The sequence below is a fragment of the Cyprinus carpio genome, chromosome A7, assembly GCF_018340385.1.
Source record: "Cyprinus carpio isolate SPL01 chromosome A7, ASM1834038v1, whole genome shotgun sequence".
NCBI lineage: Eukaryota > Metazoa > Chordata > Actinopteri > Cypriniformes > Cyprinidae > Cyprinus > Cyprinus carpio.
This window is the reverse complement of record NC_056578.1, coordinates 38,690,453-38,708,165: the sequence shown is the minus strand read 5'-3', so window position 1 is coordinate 38,708,165 and position 17,713 is coordinate 38,690,453. Positions and strand designations below refer to the sequence as shown.

Genomic DNA, 17,713 nt, shown 5'->3' with positions numbered 1-17,713 from the left:
GTCCTTGGACAGGTGTGTGCTGGTCTGAATGTGAGATGTCCATTCTTGCTTGCCATCTCTCATTTGAAGTTCCATTCACGTGGAGTTCAATTCATGCCAGTGTGGAAGCCGTTTGATTGCGAGGTGGAAATAGTCAGCCCATGCACCTGTCTGGAACAAGTGTTTTCACTACAGCTGTACCTCACAGACGACAGGATATAACTTTATTTCTTTGTGATAGCAATTTTAGTCTTTTGCGTGTTCCACATTTTATTATTATTATCATCATTATTTTTTAAATTCCAAAACTACAGCCAAAAAAAAAAAAAGTTCATTGGAGCATTTGAAGGCAAATCTTTTAAAACGTCTTTTGATTTTTTTCTGTTTTCATTTTAAATGAGGCTGAGTTGACTGTGCACTTTGACTGAGTGCCACTCGGCTTTGATGGGGAGAAATAATGATATGCATCGCTTGCCTGAAAATGGCTAAAAGTATCAAAATAAAGCACTTTAAAAAGCATTAAAATGAGCTGCTTGATTAATAATTCAGCCGTTACCTGTGGTGCCGAAGAAGACAACTCTGCGCATTAGGAGCCCTGCGTCTTTTCTGAATTTCCATACAAGAATATTCAATTCCTTTCCTCCCCCTGTCAATTGCTAATCACCAAATAAGTGTGTTTCTGTGTTTTCACAAAGGAAAGATGTGCTTGCATATGAAAAATTTACAGGCTTCCCAGCAGCTTATTAGGAACGCTTAGTTAAAAATAGTGTGCATTAGGAAGCCAGGTCTAGGGTGCTGTTTGATGTCTGAGGGGAGGTGGAGAGGGGAGGAAGGAGTGACGGGGGTGGAAGAGTGAAACCTGGCAGTGTTGTGATCTAAAATACTGGTGCTGCTTTAATGGAAGCTCTTTTATATTCTTGTGTTTAGAACTCACTTTCATGATTGACGGACAGAGCGGCGTGAGACGGCGCTACGAGAGGCTTTCTGAACTCTGCCTGGGAAGCGCTGGAATGCTTTTAGTAAACAGAGGCTCTCTTGTTTTGGCTGGAGATTGTCTGAGAATGTGTGTGGAGAATGCATCAACGGTGAGCCGCTGGACTCCGTCGCGATGGGGACGTGGCTAACCTGTTATTTAAAGGCATGCATCCGAGCGGATTTGAGTCACCATGTCTGCCCGGGCTGTTATTAGGGCCTGTCATTAGTGTTGTTGAAGTTTTTCCTCTCATCCTAGTCATGCGAACACTGAGTGTTGAAACGTTGTTCACAGATGACTCTCAGGTTGAGCATGTTAGTACCATCCAAGTTAAGCCGTGGCCGATCTAATGGGTCTTTTTTGAACACGTCATTTAGTGCATTTAAAGAGAGTTTGTGCTGGATGGGTATGATGTAGGCAGGTTCAAGGAAAAAGATACAGATACCTTTTTCAAGGTTACCTTGATTAGGTTAGTATAAAAGCATTCCATAATAGTTAATAATACATATCTGAAATATATAAACATCTGCATTCATCCATTGGGTGAGCACTGGGTTAGCATTAGTGCAATGGGGTGATTGGGTGTTACTAAAGAATGAGGGGTGGATAGATATGTGGCAGAAAATAAGGATAGAGGGCATAATAGATGGACAGAGAAAGTGGAAGATATATGCCAATGTGGAGACGAAAGAGATGAGAAGGATTGTTAATTCACTTAAGGACTGGAGGAGCAACCACAATATGATTTTAGATGTTTAACATAAATATAGGTGGGGAGGGGGTGGTTTACAGGCAGGGGGAGGCAGGGGGGTCTGTGGTCCTCGGCAGGTTTATGAATAATTCCTTTCAACCCCCAACTTTCAAATTACTGGGGTTATTGTGAGGGAGGGTGAATAATCTGATGCAGGTCAGACGTTATCTGACACGGCAGCAGCAGCCCTTCCATCTCTTTTGCCTTATATATTTACATAAATATATGAATGTCAGTGATTGGATGCACAAGAGACGGTGTGTGTGTGTGTGTGTGTGTGTGTGTGTGTGTGTGTGTGTGTGTGTGTGTGTGTGTGTGTGTGTGTGACACTGATAGGAGACACAGAGACAGCATAGAGAAGGACAGCAAAATAATTGTCCTCTGACTGCAAGGTGAACATTAGCACCCCCTGGACGCAGTGGAAGTGTATTACAAGTGAATCTGTTTCCATCTCCAACTTTATTTAATGGCCTTGATGTCCCTCAATAGATTTTACAGGAGCTGATGTGAATAGGCAGGAGCTCTAGCTGGGGTGTGTTATAATCGAAGTAAATGCAACCGTAGCTGTCAGGGTTGTCAGCTGACTGCGTGAATAACGCTGAAGAAATGGTACATATGCGGATGAAAACTGTCATGATTTTTATGATGCCATATTTATTGCATCATCTTGAGGGTGTTTTAAGATGAATTTACCGGCTAGTGAAACAATCTGAAAAGCATGTCACTGAAGTTCTTCCTAACACCCTCTTTCTGAAACGAAGCATCAATCAAAGCCGTTTTAAAAACACAGACGCGTTTGCATATTCATATTGTGTCCTTTAAAAGCTTGTCATCCCTTAAATTAAAATTATTTTTGTCTTGCAGACTAATAGGCTATAAATTGTCCTTGTTTGTAAGCCGGCACTCACAGAGACGTGTGTTTATGAGTTTTACTCCCTGTAATCTAATTGGCATGCCGTCCTGAGAGAGAGAGAGAGAGAGAGAGAGAGAGAGAGAGAGAGAGAGAGAGAGAGAGAGTTGCATGTATGCGTGTCAGTGCGTGTATGTCCTCTAAAGGTGATTGCAGCATTAGCTCCCACCTAGCCATCGGAAGATTAATAACACGTCCACTAATTGATATCTCCTTTTAATTTCTTCATTTTAAATTTGTCTTTGTAGCAGTCACGCCTGTGGGGTTACATGGGCACTTCCGTTGCAGAGCCGTGGAGGTGGTCCTTTCATTTAATAGTGGTTATGCACCAAGGGAACTGTTATATGATAAGCCGCAATATGGAGTAGTGTTGGCGTTAGGCTTTGGTTGTAATTTTCTTTATTTGAAATTAATTGATGCAGAGTAATTACCTGAGAAATATGAGGTGAAATGGAATATAGCCCTTTGTTGCTCAGGGCACCGACGCAGCCTACAGATTAAAAAAAAGGAGGGAAGAAAAGGGGGGAGGGAATGAGCAGAAAAAGATAATATTCAGTTATTGTCAGCCATGGTAAAAGTGAATGACTTATAGCACTGGGGAAGTGGACTGCTCCTTCGTATTAATGGTTAAATAGCAGATGGAGGAGAACTGTCATGAAGAGCAGAGAGAGAAGGTCTGGAGAGAAAAGCAGGACAGACAAGAGAACGATGGAGGAGGTTTGACCTCCTCAAAAGAGAAGCATGGGATGCTGTTGTCCTAGCTTTGGCTTCTTAACTAGCCTAACCAGCTAGATACTCACCTTGAAGGACCATGCTGGTTGATCACCTTTGGTCCATCAGACTTTGTACCAAACTAAACCACCATATAACATGTTAATGACTGGCCTTTTTTAGATTCAAAACCTGGATTGGATAAGGTGAGAAAAAAAACAGACAACTTGACATTTCCATTGCCTTCTTGGAAGCACATCTCCAGAACTCTGTTGAATTTTTTTGCAAATGCACATGCTGCACTCAATATGCCAGGAGAAATCATCTTTCTGCTCTTTCCCTGTCCGCCCACTTTCAGTGTCCAGTTAGTCTCGTAGGAGATGACTTCCCAAAGACACCTGGGTAATGAAATGATGGCAGCTGTGGTTACTTTTGTGGACATTTTCAGACTTGTTGCATTACTGCTGCCCTGCTTGTGTCAGTCAAACGCTTCTACAGTGCTTTCCTTCCATGAAAGCGATTCACGTCTCTGATTTAGAGGCTTTGCACTCAGCACTGACAGCTTTCTCTAGCTGGCTGAGAAAATGCTTCTCAGCTCCAGGGGTTGAGAGAAGGTGCCAAAGTCCAATTCACTTACGGGACACTCCAGAACAAAGACCTCCTGCTTACGGAAAAGGCCCATGAATTAATAATCATCTAATTGACTTTTAAGACTTTTTTTCACTGCTTCTCCTTTGGCTTTTGTGATGTCAGATGAAAATTGGGGCGTAGTCGCTGTCTCTGTGGGTTTTGCTGCAAGCGTGGTCTGAATGGTAGAATTGAGGTCAGATGTACAGATACTACATTAGGATGGTTTTGAAAAAGGCACAGGGGGCAAGGACTGCACACAGGTGCGCTGATGAAGTTCCCATCAGTGTGGCTTTAAAAAACAAGAAAATTCCTCCAAAAAAATAGTTAGTAGTTTTTGTGTAATGCTGTGTTCCTGGGAGGGAAAATCAATTTTAGACATTTACAGAATATCAGTTATGTTATAAATACTCATTAGATTGATGTTTTGCAATTTTGAGACAATTTGTCTATAGTGGCTATTTAGAGGTTATTTTTTTACCATTTTGTATTTTGATTCAGCCAAAAATTGTCCATTTTGAGATTAGTAGTGTTAGATGATATTTGGGCATTTTGAAATTATTTCGTTCAAACAATAATTACACATTTTGTGATTATTTAGATTGGTTATTAGATTATTGGCTATTGTTTATACTTAATTATTTTATGATCTGGTGATATGATATCATTTGCATCTGTTCATATTGAGCTTTTAACTCTTGACAAGCTGATAAAAAATAATCTCATAATAGCTATATATATGTATTTTTGATTAGGTTCATTAATTTTGTCTTCATCTCCTTTCAGGGTTTCGTAAATTGTGTTAAATATATAAAACCCATACCCTTTGAAAACCCAGTACTACACAGTCAACATAGCAGAGCCTGACACACATAGCCAGGTTCATGAGCAAAGACCAGGGAAAGGGAGGAGAAAAAAGGGAGACCCCTGCCATAAGGTTCTGGTCATGGACTCTAATAATGGATCTGACCTGCTCAGATGTTGAGGCATGTTCCTGCAGCCACCCAACTGTGCCGAAGACACACGCACTGGACATGCCAACAGTCCCCTTTCTTTGCCTGTTTATTGGTCTCCATTTTGCTCCAGCGTGCTCTGTGAAATTTTTTTTTCCATGCTTTCTCCCTCCGTCTCTTGACAACAGAAAACAGGATACGGTAGCTGGGCTTTAGTCACGGGGTTTGGTGGCAGAAGTGGGTTTTTGGGGCTTTTTAAAAGCAAACAATTGATCAGATTTATGGAGTCCTAACAGGGCGTGACGAGGTGCGTCTGTGCCCAGAGGCAGTGGGCCACCCTCCCCTCCACACGTGCTGCAGGCCTCCGGCAGGCAGCTGCTCCCCTGACCTCAAGTTATTCACTTGCAATTGTCTGTTATAATGAAAAAATGTTCAATAATAGTGCAATAGTTTATTTACATGTATTTAGCTTAAAAGCATTTAGCATAAAAGCATTAGCTAAAGCGTTCTTTGTTTACTCTCTATCCCTGCACTCCCTAACAAAAATGTACTATGGCTACCACCAAAATTCCACCCAAATACCACAGCTACTGCAGTTTTTGTTAAACTTAAATGTATAGCTTGTCTTTTAAATGGCATTAGCAGCTTGTTTTTGGTGAGACTGGTGGCTAATACCAAGTTTCCACAATTTTATTGGAGTAAAAATAACTACAGCTGTTTTTGGTGGAAAATTTTGGTTACCAAGGATGTTGCAGAACATTCAAGGCACCTGAAAAGGGGTTTTCTGAAAGAAATCAGATGGAAAGGACTGACACAGAGATGGCCACTGTCAGTAGGAGCAGTGCAGTAAGTGGCCGGGACAGTGTCAGCACCGAAAGTAGAAGTTAATGGCAACGAATAGGAGGATCCTTTGTTTAACATTTCCTTTGTTTATTGGTAGATATGTCTAATGGGATTGGCCTTGACTGGACCTAATAGTGCAGCACTGACTGATTGGGGAAGTCTCTGGGAGCTGCAGCAGGCAGCATTCCCCAAAATAGGGCCCCCCACTGAAGCTGCGCTCAGCTGCCCTGCCCTGATTGGACCTGACACTTTAATGTCTATCCAAGGAATATGGTCAGCTCGGCTTAAACTGACCCCAACACCACTCCTCACAACCCCCTGCTCTCAATTTGCCCTTTCAGGACTGGACAAATCATGCCAAATTTAACTCTTTATAGCCTCGTTATGGGTCTGTGCAGAGAGGGGTGTCTTAAGTTTCACTGCAAATTCTTTCCCTTAGCAGCGTGAACAACGTGTTCTCTCGACCCCTCTTCGACTTAGAGTGGATTAACTTTTTATACAAGCTGATTATTTTTACCCTGAGCTCTGATTGCTTTGCATTGCCACCTCTAGTATGTTTTCTTAAATTTTATTTATTTATTTCAGTTAGTTCCAGATGCATTCTGGTTAGCTAACTTCAGATGTAGTCTATTTAATTATGTGAACACCAACAAGCTCATGAAATGAATGAGCCACGCCAATAGCAATAGATTCAATATTAGCACCCAACTTACATAACTGGCTAGTTTGTGAAGAGTCTTTTCTTAAAAACTATAGCAACAAGAATCTCATGCAAAACTATAAGATTTGCTGAAAACTGAAACAACTTGGGAATGTAATTTCGTATTCCAATAAGAAGTGCAAATAAGCAACGAAAAAGAATCGAAATAGGAGCCAGAACAGAACTCTTTCTTCGTGATACTTTTGAAGCCGCCTGTGGTATATTTGACTCTTTTCAAGTTGGGCGAATCCCTTCGCTGAAGCCACACTTCAAATGGCTTCATCTGAGAGAGCATGCATCCTAAAGCTGCTCACCGTGGCAAACTAATGTTTTGATTAGATGTCTGTGCCGGTGTCTGATGTCCTAAACATCCAACATAGGGAAAGACAAGCCGTCAAAGCATTGCGCACTGCCTCTTTTAAGTGCCATGGGAGGAGCGGTTAAAAGACTACATTGGTTTGGAGGGGGAGCAGCCTGCCTTAGCAATCCGCCAGCCTGGCTGTTACCTGTTCAATGCCTATATATCACAGTTTAGAAAGGCTACATCAGTACAATGCATTGCATCAGTACTAAAAACTGTAATACTGCATCCATTTTTTCCATGTTATTGACATAGTAAGTGAAGATATGACAGCATATGGCATGGTGATACGACACCAGTCAGATTTGAACCACATGAATGCTAATGCTCAGCATTTGTTTACCTCACTTTTACTGAAATAGAGAAACCTGCAGAAATATTTTTAATTCCCATTACTACACATGCACTATTGTACTGCATACTCTAGTCCCTGTAGCCCCACACTGTTGTAGCTATCAAGAACATAAAAATATGTATGTTCCTTGAGTATAATTAAACCAAAGGCAAAGAAATATGTATTGTTTCAACATTCAGTGGACTTTTACTGTAGGTTAAGCTAGCATTAGCAAGTTAATTTGTTACCACATATTCATTTTACTGCTTTTACTAGTAAGCTCAGCATTGCAGGCCTCATAAAAGCCATTTTAACTGTGGTACATGTTTTTCATTGTACAGTACAGCATCATTATACGACACAAAACTGCAGTTTTACTGCGTTTCATTTTTATAAAGGCTGGTTTATTGATTGATTGCATGCCCTGACTGCTAAATCGGTACTGTGTTTTGATAATTATGCTTCTTTTTGTATGTCTATGACAGCATCCAACCAATCGGAGAGGGATCAGACGGATTCCCCGGTCCCTTCCAAGCGGCCTTCTTCAAGGTCCGAGGCAGCAGAAAGCCCACTCTCGTCGAAACGACCCAGGACCACTGAGAAGAGCAGTGGAGAGCAGGTATGGAGGAAAATCTACAGCCTCTGGGAAACATTTAGAATTCTCTCTGTCTGTTTTTGTGAAGTAGATTCAGATAGACTGTATCTAATCCCCAGGCATGTAGGTCTCATTAACTGTACCCATTAATTAACAAAATATCCAAGGATGTTGTTTTCAGCCCTTTTTAATATAGAGTAGTATGTAGCTGGCCTTTTTAAATTATGCATGCATTTTTTTTCTAAAAATATTATATTTCTCCATCTTTTCTGCTGCTCTTGCAGTGCTAATTGTGCAAAAGGTGAAAAATCAATATGATATTTGACAGATGAGAGCTCTTTGAAGTGTCTACCTCTCAGAGTAGCCCACTGCTCACTGCATGGGAGATAGATTTGCCTTGCTTTGCCCTTGATTTTTCCACTCTTCTCTAAAAAAATAAAATTCTTTTTCTTCCATCTTGTCGTCATATAGATGTACCAGTGCCCCTACTGCAAGTTCAGCAACACAGATCTGAACCGGCTCAGAATGCACGTGATGACGCAGCACTCAGTGCAGCCCATGTTCCGCTGCCCGCTGTGCCAGGACATGCTCAACAACAAGGTCCACCTGCAGTTCCATCTCACTCACCTCCACAGCGTGGCACCAGACTGCGTCGACAAGCTAATTGCCACAGTAAGTTAACACAGAAGAATATTTAGGGGGAGCGATCACAGCAGACTTTGCCTTCCATTTCATATGCATGCATTTGTTTCCTCTAATGAATGTCAAAGACATTCAACCAACTTTATTTTACTTCCACAGTCAAAAGAACCGTTCAAAATATTTTCCATTCAGTCTCTCTAGTGGAAGGATATTCATTAAGCCCAGTTAATTTTTCTCTGGGTACGTTTGTTTTCATGTGAGACCTCACTGCCCTTCTGTCGTGTGGTGTGAAGGCCATATGCTATTTACACAAAAGCAACGTAGCCTTACTGCAATGTTCAGTAGTAATCATGTCAGATATCCACCTCACAAATGACTCACAGTTTCTCGCTCACTCTGACTTTGTGGACCGAAGGTTGTTTCTTTATGTCTAATTGATGAAATTTTAAGGCTTAATTAAAATATTCAAAGGAAACTGATCATTGTGATATGGCCCTTGGGAATCCTGTATATGCAAAATGAGATGTGTAAGGCAAAAGCTTGAACATGGCTGGGTGTCACACTGGTTATGTATTACTATGGTCAATATAATTTCCCTGTTTTATTACAAGTTTACATTCCCAAAAGTTTTTTGCTTATTTTTTTATTTTTTTTACCTCAGGGGGCTTCATAGAGATCTCAGTTATGTTTTATAGTGAAAAATCTCACTTTTGATCGCAGACATCATCTTGGCAGATCAGAGCACATTTTGTGCTCATTTGTGTTCTCTAGAAGACACATAAGATGTCAGATGTCTCAGGCAAAAAATCTGCAAACCAGTAGACTCACGCATGCCTTGATTTGCTCTCTATTTAATTTCAGCGCTGATTAGAAGAAACAGTTGGTTTGTAGAAAGTTGATGAATATTGTAATTCTTAACTTTAGAAGAAATGTTCTCGGTTTAGTGGAAAAATTATAAAAGCCTCTTGTGATTACCAAGGTCATTTGTATTCCAGGCACTCACTAGAAGCAGTAATACTTACATCATCCCTTTACGTTATTTCCACCTCTCTAGTCCCAGAGCGCTCAGGCCTCCAGCAGCCTAGTCTGCCCGGTCCCTCAGAGAATACTCACCTTATTCCATTTCAGCTTCTATTGAGACTACCCTGCTTTCATGGGGGTTTTTTTCTCACTGAATTTTAGCAGTGAAATAATTATGTGTTGGTTTGCCTGTGGTGTTTGAATTGCTTGCTTGGCCAATCACTCTGAATTCTGTGAAGGCATCTCCACTCCCCCAGCCCGAAAGCAAATGGTGAACACATTAGTAGAGGCCAGACGGCAATATTTATTCTTTTATAGAGGTAATAACGCACAGAGCGCTGTACAAGTGCAGTGCATGATAGAAACTGAGCTAATACAATGCACATTAAAACCAGCACCTTTTTTACAAGTAACAAGAGATGGAGAGGTACTCATGTCCTGTTCCTCATGTCAGGCAGACAAGCTTAATGAATTCTGAATCAGATGACTTTTATTTCTTGCAAACATTGCATAAAGATGCACTCTCTTCTATTCACCCTACCTCCTCTTTCTTTCTCTTCTCTCACTCACTCTCCCTCCCTCACTCTATGTCTAATGTTCTGTCTGTCTAAGATTGGGGTAATGAAAATAATTGTGCTTCATTAATTCTGAGCCTGGCTAGATGATAGCCATTTGGAACTATGTTTGCCAATTAGACAGTCCAAATTAAAAGTGACCTTGGGATACTCTCAGCACTCGGCGCTCTTTGCCTAATGATGCAGTTGTCTAGAAACAGTCCACTTTGTAATGTTAATCACAGGCATATTTTGTTTCTGGAATTCTTCAGACTGGTCACAATCATTTAACGCTTTTAGTTAGGAAGAGAATGGGTGAGGGAGGAAACTAAAAAGCTGAAAAAAGGGCTACATTTTGCCCAGTGTGATTTTGATTGCGGTAACCAGATGTTTATGAACGACTCTGGTTCACTGAATATTTCTCAGTGTTTCAAGCTCAGATACATGGGGCTTCATGGCACTCTGTATTTGATGACACTGAGTTAAAGCTGCTGGCTGTGATTAGGTTTTAAATCCACTATAAAACAGCTCCTTCTCTCAGATCTCAGAAGACCAGTCAAAGAGCCATGTAATGATACTGTTTGCTTAGCTCTCTCACAGGTAATTAGTCGTTTTTGGTTAACATTACCTTTATACCTTGACTAATGTCACAAGGGATGTTTGAAGGAAGTTATTTAATCTACAGTTTAGTTTTTGGAGAGAGATATATAGAGAGAGAGAAAAAAAAAGAGATATATATATAGAAATTAAAAAGAAGCGCATTTTGTAAGGAAGAGAGAGAGAGATTGAGAGAGAGAGAGAGAGAGAGAGAGAGAGAGAGAGAGATGGGATATATTTGTGGTATTGGGGTATTGAAATGCACGATGAGTGAGGCTGATTGTTCAGTTTGCAGAGTTAATTGAAGGAAGGTGAAGCACACAGTGGCTCATCTCCCAACCTTTTCCAATCTCAATCACTGATCACTGATTATTGTTAAATAGGATCCTGTTAATGGATCTGTTTTTTATTATTATTCTGAGAAAGAGAGAGATAGCAAGAGAACTAGAGCAATGCATGGAGAATCATGTTAAAAGATAGAGGGGAGGTTGCTGTCATTCACACATGATTAAATGCAACCTTTGAAGTGCCAAGCAAACCTTGGTGCACCTTTATCACAACAATATTCATTGCTACTTTAAATGTTCTAATTAAATTGATTTGAAAAACATGCTGCTTGGCATCTACTTACATTTAAATTTATCTAAATTTTTTATTAATGACTTTGTTTCAAGTAATAACTTGCATAATTGTTTAGATTAAAATATTCTGGTTTGCTGGGAAACATATTAATGAGCACTGTTAAAGTAAGAGTTCTGCTCATTATCCAGGAATTGACAGTTGTTATATTACCCAGAATTCCAGGCTGAATTATGGCATTTAACCATTGCACCAAGCTTTTCTATTGGAATGAAAAGCACATTTTTATGAGGTGGAAGACTTATTTAATTAGGCTCTCTAATAAGCTTTTCAACTGGCCAAGGAAGACCACTCAGCCCATCACACTAATTGGCTGCAGCAACTGAACTATCGCAGAGCATGACAAAACACCATCAGTGATCAAAGTGCAAATTCCATGGATGGCAAATTAAGTTGTCTGTGTGAAAGAGGGGGAGAGTAAATGTCTTTGTGTCCAGTTCAAATAATATGATTATCTTATCAAATTATTTATTTTTATGTTTATAGCACACCTCTCACCTGTACCACCTTATATTATTTATAATTATCTTTTTCTTTTACTAATTTTTTTTTTCAATGAAGGATTACTGTATATGATGCAGAAATTTTGTCTGCTTTGAATGTGTAATTTGTTTGTTCTTTACATTAATTTGAGACGTTCTACAATTCTTATCAAGAGGTTAATTTTTAAGGCCTATAATTAACATAACAAATACTATGTTTTTATTTTTCCAGGTGGCAGCATCAGAAGTACTGCCAGCAAGCATTTTCATACCAGTCCCTGGACCAGAGAAGGATACTCAAACTGCACCTCAGTCCATGGTCAACTCTGATGACATTAAGAAACACACAGGTTAGAATGTTGTGCAATTGAGGAAACACATTTTAAACACACACACACCTATGTATATGTTATTAAAATTTTAATGTATGTTATTTTTCTGATTGCAGAGGTGGCAGATGTTGAGCCTGAAAAAGGAGTTTGTCTGGCCTCAGACACTGCTGAAGCTCGCAAGTCTCCTCTTGAGGAACAACAGTCTGCAAGAGATGATTCCACTGGTTTCCTCTGCTGGAAAAAGGGCTGTAACAAAGTCTTTAAATCCTCCAATGCCCTTCAGATGCACTTCAATGAGGTCCACAATAAAAGGCCCCAACTGCCTGTCTCTGACCGTCATGTCTACAAATATCGCTGCAACCAGTGTAGTTTGGCATTCAAGACAATAGAGAAACTTCAGCTACATTCCCAATACCATGTAATCAGAGCAGCTACAATGTGCTGTTTATGCCAGCGTAGTTTCAGGACCCTACAGGCACTTAAGAAGCATCTGGAGACCAGTCACCTGGAGTTGAGTGAAGCTGACATCCAGCAGCTCTATGGAGGTTTACTGATGAATGGAGACCTAATGATTATGGGTGATCCCTCACTTGGAGAGGACCAGGGAGCTCTTCTTGATGATGAGAAAGAGGGAGACGAAAGTGACCCTGAGGAAAAGCAAAGCCCAACTGGCAGTGACTCTGGATCTTTGCAAGAAGAATCTGGATCTGAACCCAAACGAGCCCTGCCATTTAGGAAAGGCCCCAACTTTACAATGGAGAAGTTTCTCGATCCATCCCGTCCTTTCAAGTGTACAGTCTGCAAAGAGTCATTTACACAAAAGAATATTCTTCTTGTACACTACAACTCTGTGTCTCACTTACACAAAGTCAAAAGGGCCCTACAGGAATCCACCACCGGTCAGCCAGAGCCTACAAGCAGCCCTGATAATAAACCCTTCAAGTGCAGCACTTGTAATGTAGCATATAGCCAGAGCTCTACACTGGAGATTCACATGCGCTCTGTTCTTCACCAAACCAAGGCCAGGGCAGCAAAGCTTGAAGCAGCTGGCGGCACATCTAGTGGTGTTAGCAGTAGTGGCCCAAGTGGAAGCACTTCCAATAGCACTTCAACCCCAAGCCCTGTTCCAGCCACTAACTCAACTACCAGCTCCAGCAACAGCAGCAGCTCTCCAGCTGGATCTCAAACAGCACAGAGCATCATGGGAGGTAACCATCTGTCAAGTCATTCTCACAATGTTGAGAATTTGGGTAACTCAGCTTGTCATCCCTCTCCTTCTGAGAATCATGAAGTGAAAAAGAAGAGATTTGCAGATATGCTATCTTCGAGGAGTCATCAGCAACAACTCCAGCAACAGCAGCAGCAGTTGGCCCAGGCTCAAGCACAGGCACAGGCTCAGTTCCAACAAGAGCTCCAGCAGGCTGCTCTCCTTCAGTCCCAGCTTTTTAACCCTCTTCTCCAGCACTTCCCTATGACAACAGACGCTCTTCTCCCTCTTCAGCAACAGCAGCTGCTCTTTCCATTTTACATTCCTGGGGCAGAATTTCAGCTGAATCCAGAAATGAACCCGAGTAGCTCTTCATTAAACTTGAGTGGATCTACTTCTTCACTATTGGAAGATCAGAAAAACTCTGCCCGGCAGGCAGAGCAAAGCTGCTTACAACAACAGCTTATGCACCACCACCTTCAGCAACAGCACCAAGCTCATTCCCACTCCCAAGGATCAAGCCAAATGGCTTTACTTCAGCAGAGTGCCCTTTCTCACCCTGTAGACAAAAAGCCAAAGCCATCTCCTCACACTGAGAAAGAAAGAGAGCTCCCAAAGGATAAAGAAATTAGTGATAAAGCTGAGGATCATGTTCCAAAAGATATGTCAGACAAGTCAAAAGAAAAGAAAGATGCTCCTCAAGCTGTTGTAAATGTGAACCATGACTCTGGATTTCCTCCTCCAAGGATTGCCTCAGATGCCCGAGGGAATGCCACCAAAGCCCTACTGGAGAATTTTGGCTTTGAGTTAGTAATTCAGTACAATGAGAACAAACAAAAAGCACAAAGAAAGCCAACGGGATCTTTGTCAGGATGCAGTAGGCCAGCTGGTATCACCAGAGTGGTTGACCCCATTGAAGGATTAGAGAAACTGGAGTGTGAGTCTTGCGGTAAGTTCTTTTCCAACATATTGATTCTCAAGAGTCATCAGGAGCATATCCACCAGGCTTTCTTTCCATTCAGATTCCTAGAGAGATTTGCCAAAGAGTACAGAGAACAATATGACAAGCTGTACCCATTGAGACCTCAGACACCTGAAGCTGCTCCACCTCCTCCACCACCCCCACCCCCACCTCCGCCTCCCCAGAGGGTACCAACACCAAATATACCTGTTTCTGCTCCTTCCCTGACACCACCAACTGCTCCAACCCCTCAGCCTCCAGTTCCACTGGCCCAAATTCCAATGGCAATGGATCTCCCTCTTTTCTCTCCACTTATGATGCAGCCCATGTCACTCCAGTCATTACCTTCTCAGATTCCTTCCCAACTGCCAGCTGTGGAGCCCAGTCTGGCCACTGATCTGGCCCAGCTCTACCAACAGCAGCTTACCCCTGCCATGTTGCAGCAACAGAATAAGAGACCCCGCACCCGTATCACAGATGACCAGCTAAGGGTGCTCCGCCAATATTTCGATATCAACAACTCTCCCAATGAGGACCAAATTAAGGAAATGGCAGATAAATCAGGACTTCCCCAGAAAGTCATCAAGCACTGGTTCCGCAATACACTCTTTAAAGAGCGACAACGCAACAAAGACTCACCTTATAATTTTAACAACCCTCCAATTACAACTCTTGAAGATACCAAAATTGATTCAAAGCCACCCTCCCCTGAGCCTCAAAAGCCAGAATCATTTGGAAATAAGAGGTCCTCAAGGACAAGGTTCACAGACTACCAGCTGAGGGTATTGCAGGATTTCTTTGATGCTAATGCTTATCCTAAAGATGATGAATTTGAGCAGTTATCCAATCTTCTGAGCCTTCCAACTAGAGTCATTGTTGTGTGGTTCCAAAATGCCAGACAGAAAGCCCGTAAAAATTATGAAAATCAAGGAGATGGAGGAAAAGAAGGTGACCGACGTGAGTTATCTAATGACCGATACATTCGTACTACCAACTTAAACTATCAGTGCAAGAAGTGCAGCCTGGTTTTCCAGCGCATATTTGACCTCATTAAACACCAAAAGAAGCTCTGTTACAAAGATGAGGAGGAAGACGGGCAGTATGACAGTTTAAATGAGGACTCTTTGGATCTCTCTCATGAATACTATACTCCATCTGGGTCATCAGGTCAAACACCAGTGCCCTCATCTTCAAGCCTCTGCCCTCTTCCCCCTTCATCCTCTGCATTCTCTCACATCACATCATCTGAAAACGAGGAGCCTACACCAGCTAACACATCAAATTCTTTTGATGAAAAATCAAAACACACTTCAGAAGCATCATTTGCCCAAAGAGATCAGACATCTTTGAAACAGGAAACCATTCATCCATCTGAGACTCCACAACAGAGACCACAAAGAGAGGAAAAGACACATACAGTCCCAAAGAATTCAAAGATTTCTTCACCTTCCCTGTCCCAACAGCAACAACACAGTGGTCCCTCTATTTCACATACCAGTCAGACCTCCCAGAGTTCCCACATGGCCCTTAATCCTCATTTAGCCTCTGCCTCACAGCAGCAGTTGGCCCAGCAAATGATCCCATACCAATGTGAGCAGTGTAAACTTGCTTTCCCTTCATTTGAACACTGGCAGGAACACCAGCAACTGCATTTCCTGAGTATCCAAAATCAGTTCATTCATCCACAATTTTTGGATCGCCCAATGGACATGTCCTTCATGTTGTTTGATCCTAGCAATCCTCTGCTTGCTAGCCAGCTCCTTGCAGGAGCAATACCTCAAATGTCCAGCAACTCTGCCACCTCCCCATCAACACCTACATCCACTATGAACTCCCTGAAGAGGAAACTGGAGGAGAAGGCAGGAACTAGTCCAGGAGAAAGTGACAGCATGAATAGTGGAGAGGAGCCACAACGAGACAAGCGCCTCCGAACCACTATTACACCAGAGCAACTAGAGATTCTGTACCAGAAATATTTGCTTGACTCCAATCCTACTCGTAAAATGCTTGACCACATTGCTCACGAAGTGGGGCTTAAAAAACGAGTGGTACAGGTATGGTTCCAAAACACAAGAGCCAGAGAAAGAAAAGGTCAGTTTCGGGCTGTTGGGCCAGCTCAAGCCCACCGGCGCTGCCCATTTTGTCGCGCTCTATTCAAAGCTAAAACTGCCCTCGAGGCCCATATTCGTTCACGCCACTGGCATGAGGCTAAACGTGCTGGTTACAACCTAGCGCTTTCCGGTATGCTACCTGAACAGGAGGCCATGCAGTTGAAGATGGATCCTCTGGATATCTCCAGCTATGCTCATCTTGCCCAGTCTAACAATGATGTGCAAAGTTCATCACTGTCACCTGTGAGCAAAAGCATGGACTTGTCTCCCAGGGCTCTCCTGAGCCCAACATCTATCAAGGTTGAGGGAGTAGAGGAATTTGAAAGCCCAACCATTTCCTCAGTAAACACAAACTTTGATCAACATAAACTTGATAATGATGATTGTTCTTCTGTGAATACAGCCATCACTGACACTACCACAGGTGATGAGGCAAACATTGACAATGACAGTGCTGATGCAAAGCACAGCCATAACAGTGGAGATTTTCTCTCTAAGTCTGGGGGTGCAGTCCCCTCCATTGAGAACGATGAACAGATGTCCTCAGGACTGGTGAGCCCCGCAACAAGCTTCTACACAAAAGACTTTGAAAATGAAAATATGATAGACTACAGTGAAACATCTAGCCTGGCCGACCCTTGTTCACCAAGTCCAGGAGCCTCTGGGAGCAGAAGCATTGATAGTGGAGACAGGCCTGGTCAAAAGCGCTTCCGAACACAGATGACTAATCTTCAGCTTAAGGTGCTCAAGTCCTGCTTCAATGATTATAGGACTCCAACCATGCTGGAGTGTGAGGTACTTGGCAATGACATTGGACTTCCAAAGAGAGTTGTTCAGGTCTGGTTTCAAAATGCTCGTGCTAAGGAAAAGAAAGCTAAACTCAGCATGGCTAAGCACTTTGGTATCAACCAGACTTCTTACGAGGGACCTAAGACAGAATGCTCTTTGTGTGGTGTTAAATACAATGCTCGCCTGTCAGTGCGAGACCACATCTTTTCCCAGCAACACATCTCCAAAGTAAAGGATACCATTGGAAGTCAGCTCGATAAAGAGAAAGAGTACTTTGATCCAGCGACGGTTCGTCAGCTGATGGCACAGCAGGAGATGGATCGTATAAAAAAAGCAAATGAGGTCCTGGGACTAGCACAACAACAAGCCATGCAGCAACAAGGGATGTTTGACACACCTGCCTTGCAAGCCTTGAACCTTCAGTCAGGTTACCCAAATCTGCAGGGGATCCCCCCTGTTCTCCTGCCAGGTGTTGGTGGTCCCTCAATACCAGGCTTTAACTCATCCAACTCTGGTATGTCATCACATTTAGTCTCTAGTATGAGTAAGACTTTTAAAATATGAAGTGTAAAACAATCTACTTATTCTCAGATGTATATTGCAACAATCCTAATCATGTTGTGTTTCTCTGTGTCAATTTCC

General features: G+C 42.1%; 1 protein-coding gene across 7 annotated transcripts in view; it reads left to right on the top strand.

The window, feature by feature from the left end:
- LOC109093359 (zinc finger homeobox protein 3-like) overlaps window positions 1-17,713 on the top strand; it is a 251,763-nt gene that overhangs the window by 231,735 nt on the left and 2,315 nt on the right. For all 7 annotated transcript variants that reach the window (XM_042761108.1, XM_042761109.1, XM_042761113.1 and 4 more), the window contains 4 exons: window positions 7,628-7,761; window positions 8,209-8,409; window positions 11,904-12,021; window positions 12,120-17,585. In XM_042761108.1, coding sequence (XP_042617042.1) covers window positions 7,628-7,761; window positions 8,209-8,409; window positions 11,904-12,021; window positions 12,120-17,585 — 5,919 coding nt within the window. The remainder of the gene's footprint in view (window positions 1-7,627; window positions 7,762-8,208; window positions 8,410-11,903; window positions 12,022-12,119; window positions 17,586-17,713) is intronic.